General features: G+C 40.8%; 2 protein-coding genes across 4 annotated transcripts in view; both read right to left on the bottom strand.

Annotated features, from left to right (window-relative positions):
- Positions 1 to 118: 118 nt before the first annotated feature.
- LOC138516840 (uncharacterized) lies at positions 119 to 7,623 on the bottom strand. The gene is made up of 2 exons (XM_069632268.1): positions 7,499 to 7,623; positions 119 to 7,303 (listed from the first exon to the last, which is right to left on the bottom strand). Exon 2 carries the CDS (start codon positions 7,101 to 7,103, stop codon positions 1,917 to 1,919), a length of 5,187 nt encoding a protein of 1,728 aa, XP_069488369.1. The 5' UTR covers positions 7,104 to 7,303; positions 7,499 to 7,623; the 3' UTR covers positions 119 to 1,916.
- A 12,734-nt stretch (positions 7,624 to 20,357) lies between these two features.
- The window catches only part of ANKRD53 (ankyrin repeat domain 53), a 169,784-nt gene continuing 164,465 nt past the window's right edge, over positions 20,358 to 25,676 (bottom strand). Inside the window, exon 6 of one of the 3 annotated variants that reach the window (XM_069632269.1) lies at positions 20,358 to 22,544. In XM_069632269.1, the coding sequence (XP_069488370.1) occupies positions 21,798 to 22,544 (747 nt within the window). In that variant the 3' untranslated portion in view covers positions 20,358 to 21,797. The remainder of the gene's footprint in view (positions 22,545 to 25,676) is intronic. The other 2 variants (XM_069632270.1, XM_069632271.1) reach the window with 2 other exon arrangements.

A 25,676-nucleotide genomic window follows, 5' to 3' on the forward strand; every position in this document is an offset into this window, starting at 1 on the left:
GGAAAAGTAATAATAGTAAAAAAAAAATAAAATAAAAAAAAAAAATAATACAAAAAAAAAAAAATAAAAAAAAATAAAAAGATATGCATGTATATACATATTTTACAACGGTTAAAGATTTTGTTAAAGAAAAAATGAGGTTACACGTTAAACCAAGAGGCTCGTTTACTAGCTTTATTTTTTTTTCTTTTTTTTATTGACATTTCAGATGATTCAATAGCTGTTGTTAAAGGTTTGATCTCAGAGTCTTTTAAATTTTCCAACAGTTCGCGATGTCCCATATTTCCAATTAAAGTTGCGGGCAGGTTCACATCGGCAGCTGCTTGCATAAACAGGTCCCAACCTCGAGGTTTTGTGTGTCTTCCAAAAGCCTGAGGGTTGGTAATGCTGCGAACTAAATCGTGAACATTTGATCCTTTAACAACTGTTCCTTTATAGATAAATTCTCCCTTGTTGTTCCATGTTGCCACGTTTTTTTCACTTCCCATTTTGTTCATCAACAGTTCTGCATTTTTCCGATAACGGGGGTTAATAGTGTCCAAAACCTCCATTACGATAGGATCCGGGGCAGAGGTTGATAGGGAGGGCTTAGAGCTAATTGAAGGGTCTTCGGGGGGCATGTACAACATCAGTTTATTTTTCTCATTTTCGACCTGTCTAAAGTATGTTAAGTATTTTTGTAGAATAGTTGAATAGAGCCCCACTTTATCATAGTCTGATAAATCATGCCGCTTTAAAACCTCTTGCATTTCAGAGTCAAGCCTTAAAGTGGCTGATTTTCGGATATCTGCTTCTTCCCGCTTCGGGGTACTTATACCGTCCAACTGACGTTTGTCAACCAAATACATCTTTTGGGCATGCTCCATTAACCACCCCCTAAAAGCCTGGTAATTAGAGGCAATGCCAAACCTAGGAGTGCCCCTATAAAACCCCCAGATTGTTTTAGAAGCTTTCTTTTGGTTTTTATAGACGACCTCTTGTTACTCAGCTTTTTAAGGAGGGTTTTTTTCTTTTTTAAAACGCCTAGTTGCTGGGTGGATAACGGAACGTTACCTTTTATAGTGTTGAAGGCAATCTCTGCTATAGCTGATACTAGATCATCAGAGGCTGAGCACAAAATGGCCTTCCGTTGTTGGGGTGGAGCTGTTACTAGCATTTTAAGAAGAGCAAAATTCCTACGTATACGGGCCGTCATGGTAGCTGGTCGTCGTCGCTAATGAGGAAAGATTGTTTTTCACTGTGGTTTTCTAGACGTCTTTTGTACGTAAACCACGGGTATATCAGGAGGGAAAACACCGGTCCTCAATCTGTAGTCTTCTAAAGTGTTTGTTTTTAGATCCACCAAGAGGTAACCGTAAGGTTTTAAGGTAGCGTCTTCAAAAGCCTCCATAAAAAAACGGGTATTACCCGGGTACATCTGTCTCGCTAGGACGGTTAGTTGATGTTTATCTCTAGGGTTTTTAAACAACACTATATAGCTGGCGTTTAATGTTATGGAGCGGTTGCCCTTTCCGCGGTAGAATAAATTTTGAACAATGTAGCAAATGCTAAGGTTCCTGTGATGTGAGTATTGTGTAAAAGCTTTCTCGATTTCCGAGCTATGCCCTCCTTCCATCATAAGATCATCTACAATAATCATATTAACAAGATTTGGTGGTAGCAAGTGGTCGTCATTCAAAGAATTTGGTAAGCCCTCCACAAACTTCAGATGTGGTATTTTAGATGCCAATTCATTATACAAGGGCTGCCAGCAAGAAAAAAACCAAATAACATTTTCAGGAATGGTATTCATAACAGAGGGTGCGTTTTCTAATAGCTGCTTCATAAAATAGCTTTTACCACAACTAGAAGGTCCCGCTAACACGCATGAAAAAGGGTGTTGTAACCGGGTATCCATCGTATACGTTGTTCCCTTTTCAATAACCATAGGGTAATGTTTTGTAATTAGCAGTAAGCACACGCTTATCAAATACTACCCTCAAGGTTTTTTGCAGCGTTTCACTGCTAATCTCCCATTGTTTCTTTTTACGCACTATTGAAGGTTGATGAACTGTGATATTTTTGGTTATGTTGTTTAAAGAGTATTCTTGCACCAGCTCCTTTAAACTATCAAAATTAATTTTTATACTATTGCTAACATTTAAAGTGATACCCTTTACTTTCATACAGACAACGCTGTTGGATGTCCTATAAGAATAGGTTTTAGGACCTGCAGAAACAAATTCTACAATGTGCTCTCCCGGAGCTAGTTCGCTTGTTAAATTACCTAGATAATCACCCAGGGGTGGGTCCTCGTCACCGGGTGAGCTGACAAAAATAACAGAGTCAGTATCGTGGTACAAACAACGCTCTTGGAGGGCATCCATGACTTTATAAAGCTCCAAACGGGCGTGGGCTGTTGTAAAACATGCAATAAAAATGTTTATGTTGTTGGAGCACGTTGGGAACTCTTTCGCATACTTCCAGCAAAGACACGCTGTTTCCTCATCTATAAACTGTAAGCTTAAAATGTCATAGCCCAGGTCAAAAAGATAAGCGGTCAACTCTTCGGGGTCCGTTATAATGGTTGTGTTTGGAAGGTTGGTTCTTTGTGCAAATTTACCCCATAAGGAATTTAAACACAGTTTAGCTAACTGACGTCTAGAGGGATTGTTTTCAATGAACTCGGGTCTTAACCGTATCCCTTGGTGTTTGTAATACTCGTCTATATACCGCTGTCGAGATTCATCATCCTTGCAACTTTCAGGGTAACCCGACGCTTCCTGTTTGTCTCGAAGAAAAAGACAAATGTATTTTGTGAACAGCTCTACTGTAGCTTTCCCAAAGTGCCATATTTCATAAATTCTACCCAGCCTGTATCCTTTCTGTAAGGCCACTTGTAGCTCAACAGTACACCAGGTACCAGTAATAGAGCGTTCCTCGTCACTGTGTGTGCATTTCTCAGTTTGTTTTGTAGTGGCACAAGTCATACAAAGTGGGAACATTAGTTTTCCAGAAACTCTTTGAGGGAGCACTGGGAAATAAAGTTTTTTAGGGGGGTACACCTGACATTTAATCAGTCCAAAATATTGTTTAACATCTCCAAAATCTTCATAGATAATTTGGGGGTGTCCTAGCGGGTATGGTTTTGAATTGTTAACAAAGGGGTAGAGACTGGTGTAGTCAAAGTAATGTATCTTTTCACCAGGAGCTATCGCGTGGTAAAGTTTAACAGCATTAGTCCTTCCCCCAAAGAGAGCATCACGGGGTTCTAAGGGTTCTGGTAGATTTGTTTGTTTCAAAAAAATGTTTAGCCCCTCATCATTTTTTAGCATATCTGTCCATTCATGTTCCCAAAGTGTAATAACGCGCAAACCCTTGTTTTCAAGAAAATTCTTTTTTAAAAGTGTTCTTCTATGTAAATGGTCATTAGTACAGCCCATCATGGTGTTATAGTCATTTTCCTTATAGCATCGGGGGCACCCATGAAAAAAACAACCGTTAAATTCGTAGGCCAATTCCTCCCCATTTAGACACGCATAACCATCTAAAAAATAGGGACCAATCTTTTTTTCCCCTCCACGCAGGGCATGTTGTATAGGTATACCATCTTGATGGGACAAGTACATCAACCACTGTATAGAAGGGGTAGAAAAACGTTTTTGTTTTCCATGATACAAGTCGATTGGCACTAGAGCTATTGTTTCAGGCTCAAGAAACAGTTGTTTATATATATGCATACACATGCTAGCTAGCGTGATAAAAGTGAATGGATCAACATACGTCACATATTTTAACTCCTCTGGAGTATTGGGTTTTAAAATGTGCTCCTTTCGGGTTAGCTCAATGATACCGTTTCTAAAAATGTTACAGGCTGTTCTCAAAATATTAACATCTTCGTGACAATACCTTTTTAGCTCCCTCTTAAAATCAAAAACATCTTTACGGGCCTCTGAGTACCATTTTAGAAATGCCTCCTTTTCTTCAGACATCATAAATTCTGAACCATAGCACTCCACAGGAGGAATAGGACCTACATAGTTTTGATTCTGCTGGGTATTAAAAAAATGCGGAAAATAACCTTTCGACCCTGGAAATCCAAAAGCTTTAGGCAACTTACTTAACTTCATAGGCAAAAAATTTAAGCTGTCAATAAACCTAATTTTAAAGGGTATTACCTCTAAAAGTTTTAGCTTTGCACCATTCATAACCAGTTTGACTGCTACTCGTTCTTTAATCATTTCATGTATCAAAAAGAAGGAATCATACCCCTGACTGTTGTGTGCCAGAAAGCTATACCCCCTAAATTTCTCATCCAAGAAATTAGTAATAAAACGCTTAATGCAGTCTATACCATAAAAGGACCACGTCTTATCACCCGTCAAATGTTTGGCATAAACATAGTTTGGGACGTGTATGCCTGTCTCTTGCATACACTCTATATCAAACACAATGTAATCCTCAGTTTTAGCCACATCTTTTGGAACGGTCATGTAACACAAATGGTCCTCCATTGAAACAACTTCAATTTTACATCTAGGGCAAATTTTACCACGGCATTCATGATTAACATTTATAAAGCGACCGCATGAAACACAGTCTGTTTTCAAATAACATTGGGCTAAACCCTGCGCTGCTTTCTCAATGTGTTTTTTAAGGCATTGTTCAGACCGGGCAAAAGTTTTACATTTGGGACATTTAAACTTTGATTCGTCCAACACAAGACACCCATCTCTTTGACACATGTGACAATGTAATCTACATTTGTGAGCCATTCGATTGTTGTATATGTGACAACAAAAAGGACATAAATTCTTTACCCCTAGAAAAGCTTGTAGGTTTAAAATGCCGTAATAGTGTTTTTCATGATGTAAAAGGTAGACAGTGTTTTTATTAGAAGTGTCACCCTGGGGAAAATATTTCCAAATCCGATCTTCATTATACAAAATTTTGATCGGCACCCCAAAGTAATCTTCAAATAGACACACTTCATTAAAACCAACCATGACGTCAGGGGGTATACCCAGAGTCTGGTGGACCTCTAAAGCCTTTCTTTGTATGTAACCGTCAGTAACAGTTCTAGGCTCCAGCAGACCTATGATACTAGCAGCCATACATATATTTAAGTCCCCATAGTTAAAATCCAAAAGCCAACGCTTCTTCTTAGCCACAATCATACTGTAGAGTGTTTTCTTTAATGGCCTGTACACGCCACCCTCTCTAGATCTAACAACCACAGTTACAATTCTTAAGGGTTCCGTTACAAGAAGCTCAGCCTTACTTTGTAGCAAACGGCCAATGTTTTCTAAAAACTCTAAAACATCAAACACCTGTCGGTGGGTTCGTCTGGTAAAAAGAGGTCTATTTAAAGTAGAACTGTCTAAACGGATCTGGACAAAGTCATTAGGACCAGCAGATTCCAAAATGTGGGAAACAAGCCTCTCAACCGATTCTGTTATCAGTAATAGCGCGTGACCTGTTGATGTTATCCTATCTAGATTCATAAAACGAAAAACTTCATAGTATTCAACACTTTTATATTTTGGTATATCATGATGGTAAGTTCCCAAACTCTGTAAAAAAACAGTTTCTGTATCAGACGTGTCAGGTGTATCTGGAGAGTGAAGATCTAAATCTTTCTTTGCACGGCGGGTAATGATAGCTTTTGCTTTTTTTAAGCGTTTCAAAAACATTTTCCTCTGTCTCCTCGAGCGAAGCCATTTTAAACGCAAGGCCTTTGTACCTTTTACAGATAATTGTGGTATGTCTACAGGCTTAGGGGGTGTATGCACATCTTCCAAACCATACCCTATGGTGCTAGGGGATGTCATTACATCTATACCATTTGTGGACTTCCCAGGACCTAACACCGTCCTTAATGCTGTTATAGGGATTGTCAACTGATTTGGAACAGCCCTAGCTTTATTTTTTAAAGACTGCTTTTTATAGTCTTGGGCCAGTACATTGGTTTTAGATTTTATCTTAAACAAAAGGTGTTTGGCCTTACAAACACCTCGACGTGTATCAATTAAAGCTTTTTTAGTACCCTTTTGCTTTAATCTATACTTCTGGCAGCCTAAGTTTACTTTCTTCTGTATACCTGGTAAATGTTTTCCTTTTTCACTATTTAATACATCTACATCAAATAATCGCTTAGCAGTGTCACCCCTTTTATAACAGGGAACCGTCACCCGGGCGGCTGATGTGTTAACATGTTTAAAAGTATGTCGGGGAGACAACGGTTTATTATCAAGCTTCTGAAAATTGTTCACTGCACACATCCGTTTGTTTACACCATTTGGCCCTGTGCTTGAAAGATCTAACGGCTTAGGGGGGTCATTTAACCTACAAATAACAGAGGCATATATAAATTCTTCACAAGCTAATTTTATGTGGGAGTCTGAGTTAACTATAATAGGCTCTTTTACAGGAGGATTTACAACAGGCTCTTTTAGAGGTGGATTTACAATAGGCTCTTTTACAGGTGAGTCTATAATTATTATAACAGGTTCAGAAGCACGAGCTGTTGGTATATCTGGTACCAAAGGGACCTGTTTCAAATTCTGGAAAATATCAGCACCCTGCTCACTGTTGGGGCTTGTAGGTAAACACGTATATGGTATTGAATAATCTCCACAATCCAGAGACTGTTGCCTAATGGTATCCTGTATTGGGTCTAAAGCAGGAAAATCTCCAAGAGGGTCTTTTATAGGGGAGTCTATAATTATTATAACATTTTCAGAATCAGGGGCTATTGGTACACCTGGTACCTCCAACGCTGGTTCTAAATTTTGGGGAATATCAACATACCTCTCACTGCTGGGGATTGTGGGTGAATAGGTATGGGGCGGTGTACAGTATCCATAATCAGGAGACCGTGCCCTAACGACGGCCTGTATTGGGTCTAAAGGGGCTACTACCTTTAAAGAGGAAAACACATTAGACGGGGTAATATCGCCACAACCTCTTCTCTCCAGCGGCGCTCTATTAGCTGATGGGTCTATAGGTGGTATAACCTTTACACGAGACCTTGTTTTTTTATCACATCTAACAGACCGGACCTGAGGGGGATCAGCCGGAGTTACCTGAATACTTTGATCTTCCACAGCTTCACAGTTAGTCATATTTAAAACTGGTTGAACCCCTTTAAACCGTACATCTTTTTTCAAACTTAGTTTAGAGTTTTTTAAACATTTTTGGAGCCCCAAACACTCCTGATAACCCCCCTCCCTTGTTGTGCTAAAGTGTTCTGTGTAGGGCTGACCTGTTTTCTTCACACGAGTCGTTGGTGGGACCGCAAAGGGCGTAAGCGCAACACTAGACCCTAAAAATAAACATAATTAAAAGAACATTACAAACTCGAAGCAAAAGCCTATTCCTTATAAACATACACCATCCTATAACCTAATACATGCTTCCTTTTAAAACAATGAAATCAAATAAACACCTATAATAATATATCCCCTAGATACCTTTATAAACCTTTAATCTTTAAAGCTAGCAAGCATAAATAACATACCTTGCGTGCTGTCCCCTGAATAGGTCCTTTTCAAAATCCCCTTAAAATGCTCTAAGGTCTGGCCTGTTTTTTTCACACGATCGGCGGCCTGCCATCCAGAGGTACCATGTGCTAATCCTTTAGACTTCTTCACAACCCTAGACCCTAAAAAATTGACCATAACATAATCAGATACATGTTTACAAAACTAAAACATAAGTATGATTCCTTATAACCAAAGAAGCTCATAAATCCTATTAATTGTTTCCTTCTAAAGCATACAAAACCCATAAAAAATAAAAAATAAACTATCATAAGCCTTAAAGCTGCTAAGCAAACATAAATCACGTACCATGCGTATCCACCTCTAAACGCTTTCTTTTCGGCTGACCCTCAACATGTTCTGCTTTTCCCAACAATTGTAAATCTACATAAAAACATTATAACATTAATCCTTACATACTGCAGCCAAACACACACAAACACACACACACCACTATAAAATTAATTGGATTACCTTCCGTACACGTCTGTGTGTCTTCCACAAGTTTAGAATTTGCAGCATTTACATGCTTCCTCTTTCGGGAAGCCCTTTTCCCATAGACACGGTCTACTATAATGTTAATACATAAGCATACATTTTTAATTCATATGTGATTATACCTTGAACCCTGATATCCTAAGACTTCAGGTGTTCAAATAAAAAAACACTCTAAAATATCATTTACAAAACACACATGTCTAAATACATAAGCCACCTTGTGTCTTCACACAGTGTAACAAACGCACCATAACCAAATACAAACTAAAAAAATTCTGTTTAAAGGTTGCACCCTCCACTTATAAGCAAACCATGTTAAAATTCCTGCGTGTGTTACTTTTTTACTTAAAACATAATTTTCATAAAAACCATTAACTTGTAACCCAAATGATCCATTTTAAAAAGTTACAATGACCATGTTCATTTATACACTGCTGTTCAATATTTATCCACGGTGTCCTGGTCAGAGAAAAAATCAATAGTATAAACACACGTGTCTAAATACATAAGTCGCATCGTGTCTTTACACAGTGTAACAATCGCACCACAGCCAAATACAAACTGAAAATACCGTTTAAAGGTTGCACCCTCCACTTATAAGCAAACCCTGTTAAAATTCCTGCGTGTATTACTTTTTTACTTAAAACATAATTTACATAAAAGCCATTAACTTGTAACCCAAATGATCCATTTAAAAAGTTACGATGGCCCTGTTCATTTATACACCGCTGTTCAATATTTATCCACGGTGTCCTGGTCAGAGAAAAAAATCAATATTATAGATTGGCTAGTCAAATACAGCTTCTTTTTTTTTACTTTGCACGGGTCCCATAAGCATTGAAACATCTTTATTTTATCTAAAGTATCATGTGGCCGCTGTTTTCTTTTTTTTTTTTTTTCATTCATATCTAGAAAATATATTTTATTTGAATAGGCTCAAATAATTGTCTATCCACCCTACATTTAAAACTCTTAAATTCACAATTCTAAAACAACGAATGCCTGAAACCTTTCAAAAACTCAAAGTCCTTCGCTCTCCACCGCGTGTCTAACTAATCAATATTAGAGATTACCCACACATATATCCTTTACAAAGCGGCACACAACAAACAGGTTTTAAGCATCCACATTACCTTGTAAAGCGCCTATGTTCTCATCTTTAGCCGTATCTAATATAAATAAAACATACAGTATAGCTTTATTAGCCTCATACACAAACCTAAATACAATTCTTTTGGTTCTGCAGAACCTCCTACTTTTACATTGCCTTTTGTTTTATTCACAGAATTCTTTCAAACAATTTACCTTTTTCCAAGTATAACAGTAATTCTACACTTATAAAACAAAATACACATACCCTTGTCTAATATTTTTTGGCAGTCAAATTCATCGTAAAAGGACGGTGCTTCGTATCTCTAAATAAAAGGAATCAATAATTATACACCTTAAATCATTTTTAAAGATAAAAAAAAAAAAAAAAAAAAAATGCACTTACTTCGTTTCCAAACTCCATGACTTCAGGCGCAAAAGTGTAAATGAAAAGGCAGCTTTCCTGTTACCGGTATATTTATAACCTAGACTGTTTAATGTTTAGCTAGTCAGCCCACTTTATATCAATTTACATAGAAACGTATATCGTCAGAGATAAGACCCTAACCTCTTAGATCTGCGGACGTGGCCTTTTCCAAATGGTACACGTACACTCTACAAATACATACAATGACACGGCTTAAAATTCCATGTTCCATACAAAACGAAAGTAAGACTTCTTTTACAAACATGAGCCATTGCTACACATCAGAGTGCGACCGAAATATTGATCGTTCCCTCAGCGTCACAAAGCTTCTTTAAAAACACCAGTTAACTCTACATTGCCTGGATGATTCATCCATAAAAACCAAAGCTTTTTTTTTTTTTTTTTTTTTTTTTTTTTCTTCACCACATTTTACCACAACACAGCGCAACTTTTATAACTGTTAATCTTTTGTTATTTTGTAAGCACACACACACACACACACACACACACACACACACACACACACACACACACACACCCCCCCCAAACACACAGCCGCACACAACCAAACACACACCCAAACACACAGCCGCACACAACCAAACACACAGCCACACACAGCCACACACACAACCACACACACACACACACACACACACACACACACACACACAGCCACACACACACACACACACCCAAACACACACAGACACACACACACATATATATACCTAAACTTACAGGTTTTATAAATATATTTATCAATTAAAAAACATCCATAGCCCACCTAATCATAGGGTCAGACCATGCATACTAGCGCAAACCCCAAGAGCGCCGTCTACCTCTCTCCAGAGCTCCTTCTGTATATATACACCATACTCCACCCCTAGGGGTGGACCCACAACTACATCACCCACAACGCCCACCGGCCTGCCCCCCTGACATCACAACTTCATACCTACATCATCTCATCAAAACCCTGGACCTTAACCCCAAAAGGATGTCATCAGCCCTGCTGGACCACGCCTAGCCCCCAAAATATTACCTCATCCACGACATCACCAACGGGAAACACCCTTATCTACACCACCACGCCCTAAACACAAGCCATGACATCACTGTTAGGTTAGGCCATAGAAAAAACTTCAGAGACACGCCCGTGATGTCACCATCCCTGCTAGGACACCCCTAGCCCCCAAAATATTACCTCATCCACGACATCACCAACGGGAAACACCCTTATCTACACCACCACGCCCTAAATACAAACCATGACATCACTGTTAGGTTAGGCCATAGAAAAAACTTCAGGGACACGCCCGTGATGTCACCATCCCTGCTGGGACACGCCTAGCCCCCAAAATATTACCTCATCCACGACATCACCACCGGGAAACGCCCTTATCTACACCACCACGCCCTAAACACAAGCCATGACATCACTATTGGGTTAGGCCTTACAAAAAAAATCAGGGACACGCCCGTGATGTCACCATCCCTGCTGGACCACGCCTAGCCCCCAAAATATTACCTCATGCACGACATCACCACCGGGAAACACCCTTTCCTACACCACCACGCCCTAAACACAAGCCATGACGTCACTGTTAGTTTAGGCCTTAGGGGAAACTTCAGAGACACTCCCGTGATGTCACCACACCTGCTAGACCACGCCTAGCCCCCAAAATATTACATCACCCACGACATCACCCCCCGGAAACGCCCTTTCCTACACCACCACGCCCCTCAACACAACACATGACGTCACTACAGCACAGGGACATCCGCTAAGGCGGGACATACGTTGCCATGGACACCCCAAGGGGCGGGACATCCGGTTAGGGCGGGGCTTCCGGGTAAAGGGGCGTGGCCACCTGTCACATTATGCAAACCACGCCCCCTTTTGAGTTTGATGAAAGGTATACTATAGCACTACTGTCATGGATAGTAGAGTATGGGCAACAAAGAGAACTCTCCCATGCCAGTGACCATGACCCTGCAAAAGCGCCGACACATTCCAAGGCCAACGACTGCTTTAGTCACCAGCTGGTCACAACCCAGAGGAGACGCGAGAGAATCCAACAACAACCCCACGTGGCAGCCAAGAATACCAAGTCTGAACGGCTACAGATGGTGCAGTGGACAACATCATGGCAAGCAAAACTGCCTAGCACAAGGAACCATAAACAGCTCATGTGGCTGCTCAATCACTCCTCAAAAGTATGCCGATCATCAGGCCCACTGATGACAAACTGCCCTCCAGCCCCAAGGCTTGCTTCAAAGAAAAAAACATGCCAAGACCCGACAGGTAGAAGGCTGAAAACAACTCCTCAGATGACTCCACGGACGAGAAAGACAGAACAGCAGCGGCCGTGGAGGATCACCGTAAAGGAAGGTGTAGGAAAGAGTAGAGGGAAAGTCCACCTGATAACCGCAATAGAGTGTGGAAGGAGACAATCAACGAAAAAGAGAAGGCAAGTTGCATCATTCAAGTCGATGAGCAAGACGTAATAATAACCATTGACACTGGAGCCTCAGTGAACGTCATGTCGCTCGCAACACTGCAACGGATGAAACTCTGACTAATGCGGAAACACACAAACACGCTGTTATATGCATATGGCAGTAAGAAACCCCTACCTGTCATAGGGCGGTTTCGAATGACGCTCAGCAGAACAGACCTATAGATCCTGTTAAAAATATACGTTGTTGACACCGGCATAGAGGTCTACTGAGTCGGAGCGCAATTAATCCAATTAATCTACGACATCACAGACACAGATCACATACAGGACTTTCTAGCAAAATACCCCAACATACTTGACAGAATAAAAGGCAAGCTGATCAAACTGCACATCTCATTACTGTGCAGCCCAAGGCAGTGGAGCATAGCAGAGGGCTAATCCACATGCAAGACCTTGTCACAAAAGAGTTACATGAGTTAGAAAAGACGGACATAATCGAAAAAGTGACCGGTCCCACACCCTGGGTTTCCCCCATGCTAGTGACCAAAAAGCCAAAGCAACCAGGGAATATGCGTATATGCATTGAAATGTGCCTCCAAAATGCAGCTATCATCCGGGAGAGACGCATCGCACAGACCCTGGATGAAAACGTAGCAGACCTCACTAGGTCCAAGTTGTTCTCAAATCTGAACCTCAATGCAGGATACCACCAGCTAAAGCTATATACACTACGTTCTCGTTACACTTTGGACTAAGAGGGCATAAAGTACTGAACTTTACAAACAGTTCTCCAAGGTCTCCCAGGTGCACTGAATGTCAGTGATGACATCCTTATACATGCGGAAAACAAGGCGGAACACATACACAGGTTAGCGGCAGTCCTCAACAGACTAGATGAAGCCGGTTAAACAATTCACAAAGACAAATGTGAATTCCTAAAGGAAGAGTTGACATTTTTTGGCTAAGTGATTAACAGCAGGGGAGTAACAGCAGATTCCCTCAAGGCTGCAGACATTAAAGGAGAAACGCCACCCATAACACTCACGGAAGTGTGCAGCTTCCTAGGCATGGGGACCTACAGCAGCAGCTTCATAAACAACCTTGCCACGATCTCAGAACCACTGAGGGTTCTGATGAAATCAACCACCAAATGGGAGTGGAGCAATCTCTGTCAAGAACCTTTCAAAGGCATCAAAGAGTCACTGTCTGCCGACACGATTATGACGTATTACGATACCAGCCTACAAATGGAGCTGTATGTTGACGCAAGCCCTGTTGGGCTGGGAGCCTTCTAAGTACAAAACTTCCCTGCAGGTGAAATGCAACCAGTTGTCTTTCCCTCCCGAAATTCACACCAATGGAGCAAAGGTACTCCCACAATGAGAAAGAGGTGAATGATATACTATGAGGATGCAGACATCACCTATACCTTTACGGACTAAAATGTAAAGCCTACACCAACCATACACCTCTAAATCTATCTTCACTGGTTTATCACTGCACCCCCCTGCACAGATCGAAAAGTGTCTGCTACATTTTCAGCAGTACAAGTTTGACTTCATATATCAAGTAGGGCCAGACAACCGAGCAGACTACCTGTCGAGACATCCCTGCGCTGCGATCGCGGCAGAGTTCAGAGTCCACAGAGACGGAGGAGCACATCTGCCAGATAATCCAGGCCATGAAACCAAAGGCAGTCAGTCAGTCTTGCTGACATCACGGAAGCAATGAACGCTGACCCGTGCTGTGATTTGGTGAAAAACGGGATCCTATCAGGGCAGTGGAACTCTTTTCAACAGCATAACAACAACCATACAGCTGCAGCCAAGTATTTCCTCTCAGGTGTGTTCACGGTCCGCCACAAGCTATCTAACAAGATTGAGGGACTGATACTAGTAGGCGCACACATCCTTATAACACTCTATCTACAAGACATAATGGACACCCTTGCACACGAAGGGCACCAAGGCATGGTCAGAACAAAAGCCTGGATACGCAACAGAGTGTGGTTCCCAAAGGTAGTTGCAAGATCATCATATTGTCATGTCTGCCATGCCAGACCACAAGTGTACCAGCGAAGCATGAGCCCATCCAGTCAGCCTTAAGATGTACTTCACGATTCGAGGCAATGAGCATCAACTTCTGCTCTGTGCACGAAGGTACCCACCTCCTAGGAGTCATCGACGACTATTTCCACTACTCAGAGTAAGTCCTCAGAGAAAGTCCTCAACGGTGGCAGAAACAGTGCTGCAGATAAAGGAGAACATGTTCACCACTCATGTGCTACCACAATCCATATAGTGACAATGGACCAGCGTTCCAGGGTACAGAATTCACAAAATACCTGGACGACCTTCATATTCACCATTATCACATTACCCTGAAACACTTGTGTACGAGCGAGATAGAAATCAAATATCAATGTCAATACCCGCCGGTGACCCCAAGCAAACGTGGATGCCGAGCGGTTCATGAGGACTATGTACAATGTCCTCCGAATTGCAAAAGCACAAAATGTGCATTGGATGTTCGAATTGTACCGTTTCCTGAGAAACTACAGAATGACACCTTATCGTCGACCGACACACAAATCTATGTGCGCCCGTAATTCCGCAGACGAAAATGTTGACTGCAATTACTGTACAGTGCAATGATCACATAGATCACATCTGCCCACCTGCCCTGAGCCATAATCTGCACCCTGACACCCCAACACTGACCTTTACTGCAGCACAATCCTGTGTGCACCGCCGACATCCTTGTATCCCTGCGGCATCAGCTCCTCCCACTAATGTGGGGGTGGTGCTGACGCAGCAGGTTCCTTTTTTTAATCTTATCCCTCCGCTTACCTTAATGGTAAGCGGGGGTCACCCGCACAACTCCTGGCCCCGTTACTTTATCCAAGGAGAGCGGGGGACACCAACGCAACCTCTGCTCTGCTTGGGCACAGTAATGGGGGTCAGGATTTGTGTACAGTGCTCAGACGCATATTTAGTAATGCCGTTGAAATCATGGTGACATTATGGTACGATTTCCCTGACACACCACCGGTTGACCTCATGTATGGCACAATGTTGAACTTCTTCATAACACATCATCACAGCAAATGAGAGAAAGGCCTTGACTGATGCCATACACATGCATAGAGGATCAAGGCCAATGAGCACATGAGTGACAAACGACGGGCAAAGGAATCGCACCACAAAGTGGATGACCAGGTATTGGGTCCTCGAGAGTCCCATGAGATCAAAATTAGCAAGCCCCTTTGATACCACCCCCGGGACAGTAACAGGATGGGAACTAGGATAACAGCCATCCGAGGAAACAAGGCGATAGTAAGGAACGTGTTATGGTTCAAACAGATCCCAACGATAATGTAGAGGGAATACCACAGACCAACATATGTTAGGCGAGAGGGAGATACTCTCGGAGCCAACCAAGAGCAGACTGTCAGAGGTTACCAAGATGTGAGGGGGGGGATACCCGCCTGCAGCCCAGACGCCCAGGAAGAGAGGCTCGAACAGTCTGCCCCATTACCCAAAGAAGGCCAGTTGGCAAGCAGCCCACCTGAGGGTGGCACGTGTCATCCCAGGGAAACTAAGTGACTATGTGTGTGAATAAGTAATAATGGGGTAAGAAACACTGTAGAAAGTTATGTTATGATATTATTATGGAAAAAGGAGAGGGATGATATGTTGCACACCATGTCCCCGCCAAGTCGGGATGTGGGGAAATCAACGGGTCGCTGTTGCAGGACTTCCGGCGGGAAGTTCGGCAGTCGCACGACAACAGTAGATCATCCTGGGTCTCTTTCTTTACAGCACCTGGCTCCCCCATTGACTGCATAGCCCACACACAATACATAATACTGTGTTACCTCTGTCCAATCATTTCCCAGAAACAGCCCCTCCATTTTGATATGGGACGACGTCCATTTACTTTTAATCGCTCTTAAAGTAACATTTTTTTATTTCAACACCAAAACTCCAAAACAGGTATTGCTACTACCTAACGTGTGCTACTAGCTTTAGAAACCACAGGTGGTGACATTATCACCTGGTATAATAACCATTGCCCAACTTAACTTGGTGGCGGGTCATTATCCTGCGTTAATGGTGCCCCAATCGGTCTTTAAGGCTATATTGTATCCCAGAGGGTTCTTGAAGTGGCGACATCTGCCAAGACTGAGGAAACATTTCTGACTGATCCTCCTTGATCTTCTCTCGCAATTTACAGGGGCCTACTGCCAAAACTGATCTTCGGGGGAAGGTGGGTAAAAAAAAACCTTAGGGATCCTATACTCCAGTACACTTTGTGTAACCTACTATCCAACTAATTCAAGAATAACACTTGAGCTGCCATCTCTCCACTTACATTGTTGGAAGCCTGTAAGGCTGTTATTTCGGAGTGATTCCGAGTCTGTCAGCTTTCTTAAAGTGGGCTAAGTGGAAGAAAAAACCCAACAACTGACAAAAGATTCATGGGCAAATCCTGTAGCTTTTTACTGGCTAAACTCCAGAGGATTCCCTGGATTACTACTCCTTTTGACGATGGCCTTGTCAAACCAAGACACCAAAATGTTTGCAAAGTTTCAGGATACTCCCCTCATTATCACATTATGCCCTACCTGGTCGAGCAGAACCAGGCTGGATTTATATGTGGCAGGCTGGACCATTCACATTGCAGAAATTTGCAATTGAAACTCGACCACTTTCCCAAAGGACATCATGATGCTGGACACAGAGAAGGCGTTTGGTCGCCACAGTTGGCTATACTTAAATGAAGATATCATTACTCCGGAGGATAGCTCAGGGGCAACGCATTTGCCTTGGAAGCAAGACGACGCGGAACAAAACAGGTTTGATCCCCGGGTTGTGGATGCCCTTAAATGGGGAATGAGATAGGGCTGTCCATTTTCCCCTCTAAAACGTGTCCTAGCCATGTACCTCTTTACACAAAGAGTCTGACAAGACAAAAGCACCCTGGGTTTCCCTACCCCAAAATGTCAACACAAGCTGCTTATATTGAAAGAAGTTATTTTTTTATTTATGTGATTCTAGAGCTTATCAAACATTCGTAATTCAGGAACCTTTCCAGACAGTTGCTGGGTTAAAAATGAATTGTAAGAAATCCAAAGCCCTTACCCTGGCAGAGTCTCCATACACGCACTGCTCTATGGGAGCCTTTACTTTGCACTTGGGAGAAGAGCTATATTTTTAACGTATGCATTATCAGTACATCTATACGTTGCACACTGTGCATGAATAATTTACCCAACTTGCTGGTGGATCTAAATAAGGATTTACAAAATTTACAAAATGTATCAGAATGTAAGATTTCCCTCTCATGACTCGTCTATAAATGTAATGTATGCTCCACCTATTATATGTCCCACCAGCTCAACCCAACAATAGGTATGTCAAGATTTAGGGCAAAATTCACGCATTTCTATGGAAATTTAACCCTCACTTTTCAAGATGGATTATATTCCCTCTGCAGAGAAGGCCGGTCTTAGCCCCTCAGAACGTTATAGATATGCATTTGCAGCCCAACTCAAGATTAAGCTGAAATGGCATCTTCAAAAGACACAATTTGTCTGACACTACAATGGGAAGCGTGTATGACCACATCAAGCTCCAAAATTGAACAGGACTACACTGTTATGATTTATTTTGGCTGTAAACAAATATATTATCACTGCAAGTACTTCTCCACTTCTTCCAATATTTGGCAAAAGGCAGTTCACACTATGGCAAGACAGTGGGTCTTTCCATGCTGGGGCAGTGATTCAGTGAGTGTACCCGGCAGTCATCATTATGTGCCAGCATGCTTTTTATCTGACATAATCTGATTGTTATATTCATGTCCAAATTAGGGGTGGTTTTAAGAAGTGGCTCATCTATCAGGCTCTTTAGATTCCTACGTTTGACTGCCGAGCTATCCATAGCCCAGTGATGGAAACACAAGAAGGCCCATCCTATGTCTCTAAAGTAGGGCAACATTAGTCATCAATTGGCTATGGATCAATTAACATCCACTCTTTTCAATGCTTTTCCAAAGTATATTGACACATAAGCTCTGCTCTTGGAATACATTTTAAAAGAATCTATATTCTATCCACAGACCTGAATCCTGTGCAATTTGTATTTTTACTGAGGCACATCACAGCCCCAAAGGTAAATTCTCACTTGCACTTACCATAGGAGATCCATATATCATTGTTCTCGGACACAATTAGATTCTCAATTGGTAATATACTTTCCGAATGGGGGTTGTGCGGGGAAAAAGGTAGGCGTGCTTAGACATTTCTTTGTCCTTTTACCATATATCCAGAAAATGATTTCATTTTTCAATTTACTCTTGCCTGTATTATTTTTACTGTACATTATTTGTATATTTCTGTTATTGTATTTCTCTCTGAGATCCAAATAAGAAATCTAAAAGCGATTGTTAAAACACAGCGAAATGCCATTAGGTTCAGTTCGGCTTTTTCTTTCAATTGAAATGGGAAATTGCACTAAACAACTCTCCTGGGTAAAAAATGAGAATTGACCCGTCCATTGTTTAGCAAATATATCCAACATATCGTCTTGGTAGGATAGCTCAGGGGCAACGCACTTGCTTTGGAAGCAAGACGACGCAGAGCAACACAGGTTTGATCTCCAGGAAGGCACTTAGAAACCTATGGGTATTAATTATGCGCGGTATAAATAACAAATAATAATCAAATCCTTAAATAATGCAAGCATCTGCCTGAAAGTATTTTTCATGGACAAGGCCAATTTGAGTATTTTCTTTTCAAAACATTTCACACTTGACATCAATCCATCATATAGACATAAAAGAAATGATATACTAGCATGTATAAAAAGGAAGAAAGTCCTCCTAAATAATTATGGAAACACAACCAGTTATATCCTCAAGATCCAGTCTTTTCTCAATATGAATCCACATATTAATCAATGACATGTGTTTCCCTGGTTTGCAGATTCTACTGTTTAATTGATTTGGAGTTGCAATATTGGAAATAGTATTGAATTGGACTCAGATGAGTGGCATTTTTTCCTATAGTGCATCTCTGAGATCAGTGGGTAAAGAAGCCTCACCAATGCAATACTCTCCTGCCTGCCATACCCCATAGCTCTTCATCAACAGTTTACATTAACTGTAGTACTAAGACACAAGCACTATCTATCAACACATTGGAATGGCTTAACCAAATGCAGCCCCTCATTTATCATTGAGACCATGGTGTAGAACCTATCAATTACTAACACTTGAACCATTTAATAATGGCTGATAAAAAGGTATATGTGGGTCCCAGTAAGGAATATGGGAAGTTTCTCTCATGGTATATGAGGGTTAAAGCATTTTCTGGATGCCTATATGTTTTATGAACAGTCATATTTCCTTCTGGTTATAGAAGTCTAGAGTTTGAAAACTAAACATTATGGTTACTGTAGTTTTTATAATTTACAATGTTAGATGGTTTGGTATTTCTTATGGTTATGATTTGCATTTCACTGCGCTGTCCCCTGATCTTTCCATGTCCCGTCTCCCTCTCCTCTTTCTCTCTCCATATATCCATAAGCCCTTTCCTCTTTAATTTAAAAGTCTGTGTTGTGCCTGCTCAACAGGGGTCCTACGCCCTGCCTACTTTTGATATGATATTTCATGGCCTCCAATTTTGGCTTTGCTTTCAGACACCATTGCTCCTGTGTTTTCCCTGGCCATCAGAAATCCATTGACTGTTTTCTCTCCACCATTTCTGCTAAGAAAGTGCACAGTACATTTATCAACTATTTTTGAAGATATGTTTTTAATCGTATCCGGAGTTCCCAGGTCCTGTTTCATGACATCAATTCTTGTTGTAAGAATACTGTTTCATTGAACAAAATTGCTTAAATGCTTTGGATATCACCCGCTTACATCATTTACTTTAGAGTTCACATGTTCATATTCTTGGCCCTCTCTTAACTACTAGTTTTTCTAACCTTCTGGCGCCGTGACTTTCACATTTCACACATTTATGCACCTTCCGATGAGGTCTCATCAATAATGTGTACAGTGGCATGTCTCTCTATTGCACCCCAGTATTTGATATTTATCTAATAGCCAATGCTCCCTTCAGATTGCTATTCTTTAAGGCAAGAGGCACGTCTTCTAGTCATTACGCGTTTGTCTCATGTTTTTGACAAGATTTTCCTTCAGTCGCTTAAGCTTTGCCTGGGATGTTGAAAATAATTGGATCCCGTTGGGAATGAACAATGTCAGAGGGTTTAATTCCCTTCAAATTCAATCCATCTCTCACGACAATCCATCACGTCTTGTTAATCTCTTCAAGAAAAGGCCAGTCACTTGCTCAATATATAGGTTTATTTGTATATCTCTAAATACAGTTATTATTGCCTAAATGTTCCTCACATTTCATTTTGCTTAATTCACCCTCTTTCTATCAGAAATTCTATCTGGATAATGTTATCATGGGATTGCATTTGATGGCGTAATTCTTTGCTCTGTGATGCAACCGACAAATAAATAATGCACTATTGAGGCATGGTGGTATGATGTTCTGGTGACGATTGTATGAGCTCATTGAAGAAGAATCACAATGTTAATGTAGGCTGAAAATAAGTAGTTTATGGTGAAGAGATGGCAAGGGAGACTGGACTATTCTCACTAGTTGAAGACATTTAATTTTTTTCTCAAGCGAAAGATCGAAATCATGATACCTCACACTTTAGGAAGTCTTTTCATTGTGATGAAGATATAAACCTTATTGCAATCTGATTCTTTTCCACCTCAATCAAACATTTTTCAAGCAAGCCAACTTCCAATGTTGATAGCAACATCACTTCATTCTTTCCCACATCCCATATAACGACTATTCAGCGCCATAGTAATTCTTAGAATGGGCAATAACAACTTGCTGTATTCACAATTCAAACCTAAAGGTTTTCGAAAAAGCACAATATATCCAGGACAATGCAGCTGGTTTTCCTTTCCACAGATAATCAAGACCAAACCTAAAATATATGCATGGGTGGCTTCCAGTAAACAGCGGCTTCATGCTCAAACTAGTCGGCCATGCACAAAGGACGTACTGGAAACAATTCCCACCCTGCTTCATACCCAGTGTTAACCAATCTGAATCTAAATTGCAATTGATATAAAAATGGATTGGTGATAATATGCCATCGCATTATCAATCAGAAGTATGGGAGCAGTCTGTTCTCCAACTAAATTGGCTTGTTAAAGATTTGTGTGGTTTTCCAACTTTAGCCAACACCAGTCTATCAGACATGCATGAAAGCCAACACTAAGCTCACATGCATCTTAGTCTCCATCTGGCTCTGTCCCTATACGCTTCCTTGTAGATGTGTCTTCTCCACTTGTCTCAGCATCAGTAGTGCTCAGAGGCATTTTGACATGGCCATAGGCCTGGATCTTTAAATATCACAATATAACATGTTTATAGGCAATGTATTTGTATTATTTCTTTGCATTTGGCACAAACTATGCAGCAGTCTAATGCATAAAATTCAATGGTGTATACAACATTATCATCTATATTTTTAATACAATTCAAAATACAAAAGAATCCTCTTAGCACTAGACCTATTATTGATTCACATTAAAGGCCAACTGCTATAATAATGCCATACCCTTTGGAGATCAATTTAAATAAAACAGGGGCCTCAGATGAAATATAATAGGTTATTGCATCCAATTATATCAGGCGTCTTACACTAATAAACTGTCACAAGGCTATGTGGGTCGCAGGTGGGCTGATAGGTTTCAGCTACTGCAGAAACTTGCGTTTGGTGAGGCAGTAGGCTTGTGTCTGCTTAGGAGAGATGGATCTAAGGTCTCACCCAAGTGTAAACCAACTTCTGACTCGTGTGCTTTTGCCGACTTCCGTTTCCGCTTGACATCAAATATGTGCCTTGCCTTGAGCTCCTGTGGCATTTGTATTCTATTTACTACAGTCCCGGGCACAATGTATTTCCTCATGTCTTCTTTGGTTAGTTTGCTTGGAGATACCATGGTGCCCCCAGAGTGCACATTGATATTTGAATGATCAAACATGTCCTTAGCAAATGAGAGGTATGACCCAAAGTCAAAATTCTGCAGGTCCTCCAATTTGATTTGATGCTTCACTCCCTTAGTGCTGGCATTCCCTGTACGATGGACAGCTCCAGAAGGGGATCTTTCCTTCACAACCTCTTCTATTGTGACTTTCTCAGCGGCTTTCTTGTCGGGTAGCACTGGATGTGTCTGCGTTTTGCATTTGGAAGAAGGCTTACTTTCGGATCTTGGCTCTTCCTTTTGGGCCTTTACCAAGGCCTCCATTAGGGCTTTTTGATATCGTTCTTCTCTGTAAAGTAGCTTCTCAATCTCCCCCCGTCTTCTGCGGTAGGTTTGGCTGTCCACATCAGAGGTTTCCTCACTTTGATGCAAGAACGCCTTCTTCCGCTTTTCATCAAACTGCTTATTCTCCAGCCAGTCACAAAACGCCAGCTGGCAGAAAAGGTCTTGTTCTTTCTGTAAAAAAGCACATGCAACTATTATGTAGTACAATATTGTGAATTACCAGATAGGATTTGCTTTGGCCCACTGAAAGAGGTGATATTCGTATTCAGAAAGGTAAACAGCCTAGAATCCTAAGAGCATTATCTGCAGGTCAGTAACACTTCACTTTTTGTCAGAACTAATCTGATGTATGTCTCTCAAGCCCCAAATGTAGGTCAACACCAACTGATGCATACTTTATACTGCTCGAGACTAGCACCAATTATCATGAATATGAACACTGCTGACCACCTGGTTGTCGACATGGTTAATAGGCCAACAGAAACCCAAAAATTCAAAGAAAACCTGGGGAAATAATAAATGACTTTCACCACCGCCTTCGCGTCATGGCATCCACTATAGAATTTATGGATTTATGTGTTAAATCATTACTTAGAAAATTTGGATTTGTTTTAAATTCATGATTGTAAGGTTTCAAATACTGAAATAGACCTACAAGATAATGGTTGCATATTTAACACTCAGTTCATTAGACAAAATACAATACATCTTCCTGTTAGATTATTTGGAGATGATTTCAAATATGGATATTAAATTTTTAGACTATTGTGTGCATTCATTGTCGTCCTTATCCGTGGGGCCTGCCTCACGGCTAGAAGAAAAAATCATAACCCAGTCTCGGTGGACATTTATTTTCCCTCGTCAGAGAATGTAATAATTTGCAGAGAGCTGGATTATTTGAATATTACCGTTTTGCCTCCTGGATAATTGCCAACATGAACTCATATTTATATTGACATAAAATGTAGTCAGGTTCCGACCATTCTTCAGAGTCTTACTTGGTCTTTTGGAAGATGCTCACCATAATAGATTCCACATATTTCGTCTTTTAGGTTTAATTTAATTATAACTAAATAGATAATTTCATCCGAATGTTGTATGTGGTTGGGGAATTATATGTAAATGCAGTTTCTACACTGCAGGTGCAGTGGCCCAAAAGTAACAATCACAATTTGAAGTAGAGTATTGCAGAAATGGGTTGTTTATGCATGTTGCTTGAAATCAGTTCTTCGCTGCAGTTGCATAAACACATAACAGAGTCTAGTTGTAATTCAGGTTTGCATTGAAATACAAGTAGCAGTTTAAGGGATAAGATACCAGCAATTATTAAAGCAAAGCCTGATCAAGAGAAGAACAATACAGACTATTTAGACGTGCAGAGTGTAAGCTGCGAAGGGCAAAAGGCAAGTTTGCCCTTTGGAGTATAAACAATGGAAAACAACATGAACATATTTTAGAATAGAATTGTAGCCAGGAGAAGGGCCCTGTATGTGACTTCAACAGTGAGTTGAAATATGTGCCCTCTTAAATGTTTTTCTTTTAACCCAAAACAAAACAAGCTCAATCCCACTTCCCCTTTCCCAACCCGAGACCCTTCCCCAGATGTCCCCCCAAGCCCTGATTAGTGCTTCCCTTATCCTCTGCCCTTGTCCCAGCAGCTGGCGAAGGGCAGAGGATAAGGGACATTTCCTGTTTGACTGGCACCCAGCCCTGCACTGCAGCCCGCTCCACACCCAAACAGGGCTCCAGAAAGAGGGTAAGGGACATTGCTGATTTCAAATTTAGCCACACTAAAACTGATTTGGTTTCTGCTGCTTTACAATTCAGCCACCCAAAAAACTGAATGAGTTGGCTTCAGCTGCTTTAGAATTTGGCCACAATAAAACTGTACTGATTTGGGTCAGCTGTTTTAGAATTTGGCCACAATAAAATGGTACTGATTTGGTTCTGCTGCTTTAGAATTTAGCCACACTAAAACTACTGATTTGGTTTCCTCTGCTTATGAATTTAGCCACACCAAAACTGTACTGATTTGGTTTCTACTGCTTCTGAATTTAGCTACTCTAGAGTGCTACTGACTTGATTTTGGCTGCTTTGAACTTAACCAATTTGAAATTGTACAGGTTCGAACTCTACTGCTTTTGAATTTAGCCACTTTAAAACTCTACCGATTTGGTTTCCGCTGCTTTCGAATTTATCTACACTAAAACTGTACTGATTTAGTTCAGATGATTTAGATTTTAGCCTCACTAAAACTGTACTGATTTGGTTCCACCTCTTTAGAATTTAGCAACTGAAACCGTACTTTGTTTTTCCCTGCTTTAAAATTTTGGCAAACTAAAAATGCAATGATTTGGTTCCATTGCTTTAGAATTTAGTTGCACTAAAACTGTACTGTATTGGTTTCCGCTGCTTTAGAATTTAGCCATAGAAGAACTGCAATTATTTGGTTTCTGTTGCTTCTGAATTTAACCACTCTGAAATGGTACTGATTCAATCTCTGCTGCATTTGAATTTAGCCACTTTAAAACTGTACTGGTTTAATCTCTGCTGCTACAGAATTTAGCCACCTTTCAACTGCACTGGCTTAATCTCTGCTACTTCTGAATTTAGCCACCTGTCACAGGTACTGGTTTAATCCCTGCTGCCTTGAACCCAGTCATACTAAAACTTAAATGGTTTGATCTCCCCGGTTTTAGAATTTAGCCACACCAAAGCTCATCTAGTTCAATCTCTGCTACATTTGAATATAGCCACCTTTTTAACCTACTGGTGTAATCCCTACTGCTTCTGAATTTACCCATGCTAAAATTGTACTGATCCGTTTTCCACTGCTTTTGAAACTAGCCATTTTTAGGGCTTTATTGATACAGGTCCTACTACTGTAGAATTTAGCCACACCAAAGCTGGACCATTTCAATCTCCACAGCTTTTGAACTTAGTCACTTTTGAACCTGTACTGGCTTAATCTTTGCTGCCTCTTTTATGTCTCTGAATTTAGCCACACTACAACAGTACTGATTTCGTTTCTCCTGCTTTTGAATTTAGTCACATTAAAACTGTACTGATTTGGTTTCTCCTGCTTTGAATGTAACCACTTTAAAAACTGTACTGGTTCAATAACCGCTTTCGTTGAAGTTAGCCACAGTAAAGGTGTACGGGTTCAATCTCTACTGCTCTGAATGTATCCAATTTTAAACTGTACTGGTTTAATTTCTGCTGCTTTGAATTTAGTCGCACCAAAGCTGTACAGATTAAATCTCTGCTGATTCTGAATTTAGTTAAAGAAAAAGCTGTATGGGT

Source organism: Ambystoma mexicanum, chromosome 6q, assembly GCF_040938575.1.
Source record: "Ambystoma mexicanum isolate Mex_15411 chromosome 6q, UKY_AmexF1_1, whole genome shotgun sequence".
Taxonomy (NCBI): domain Eukaryota; kingdom Metazoa; phylum Chordata; class Amphibia; order Caudata; family Ambystomatidae; genus Ambystoma; species Ambystoma mexicanum.

Bases quoted from the DNA above. Each gene is read 5' to 3' on its own strand.
- LOC138516840 (XM_069632268.1), bottom strand. From the start codon at position 7,103: ATGACTAACTGTGAAGCTGTGGAAGATCAAAGTATTCAGGTAACTCCG.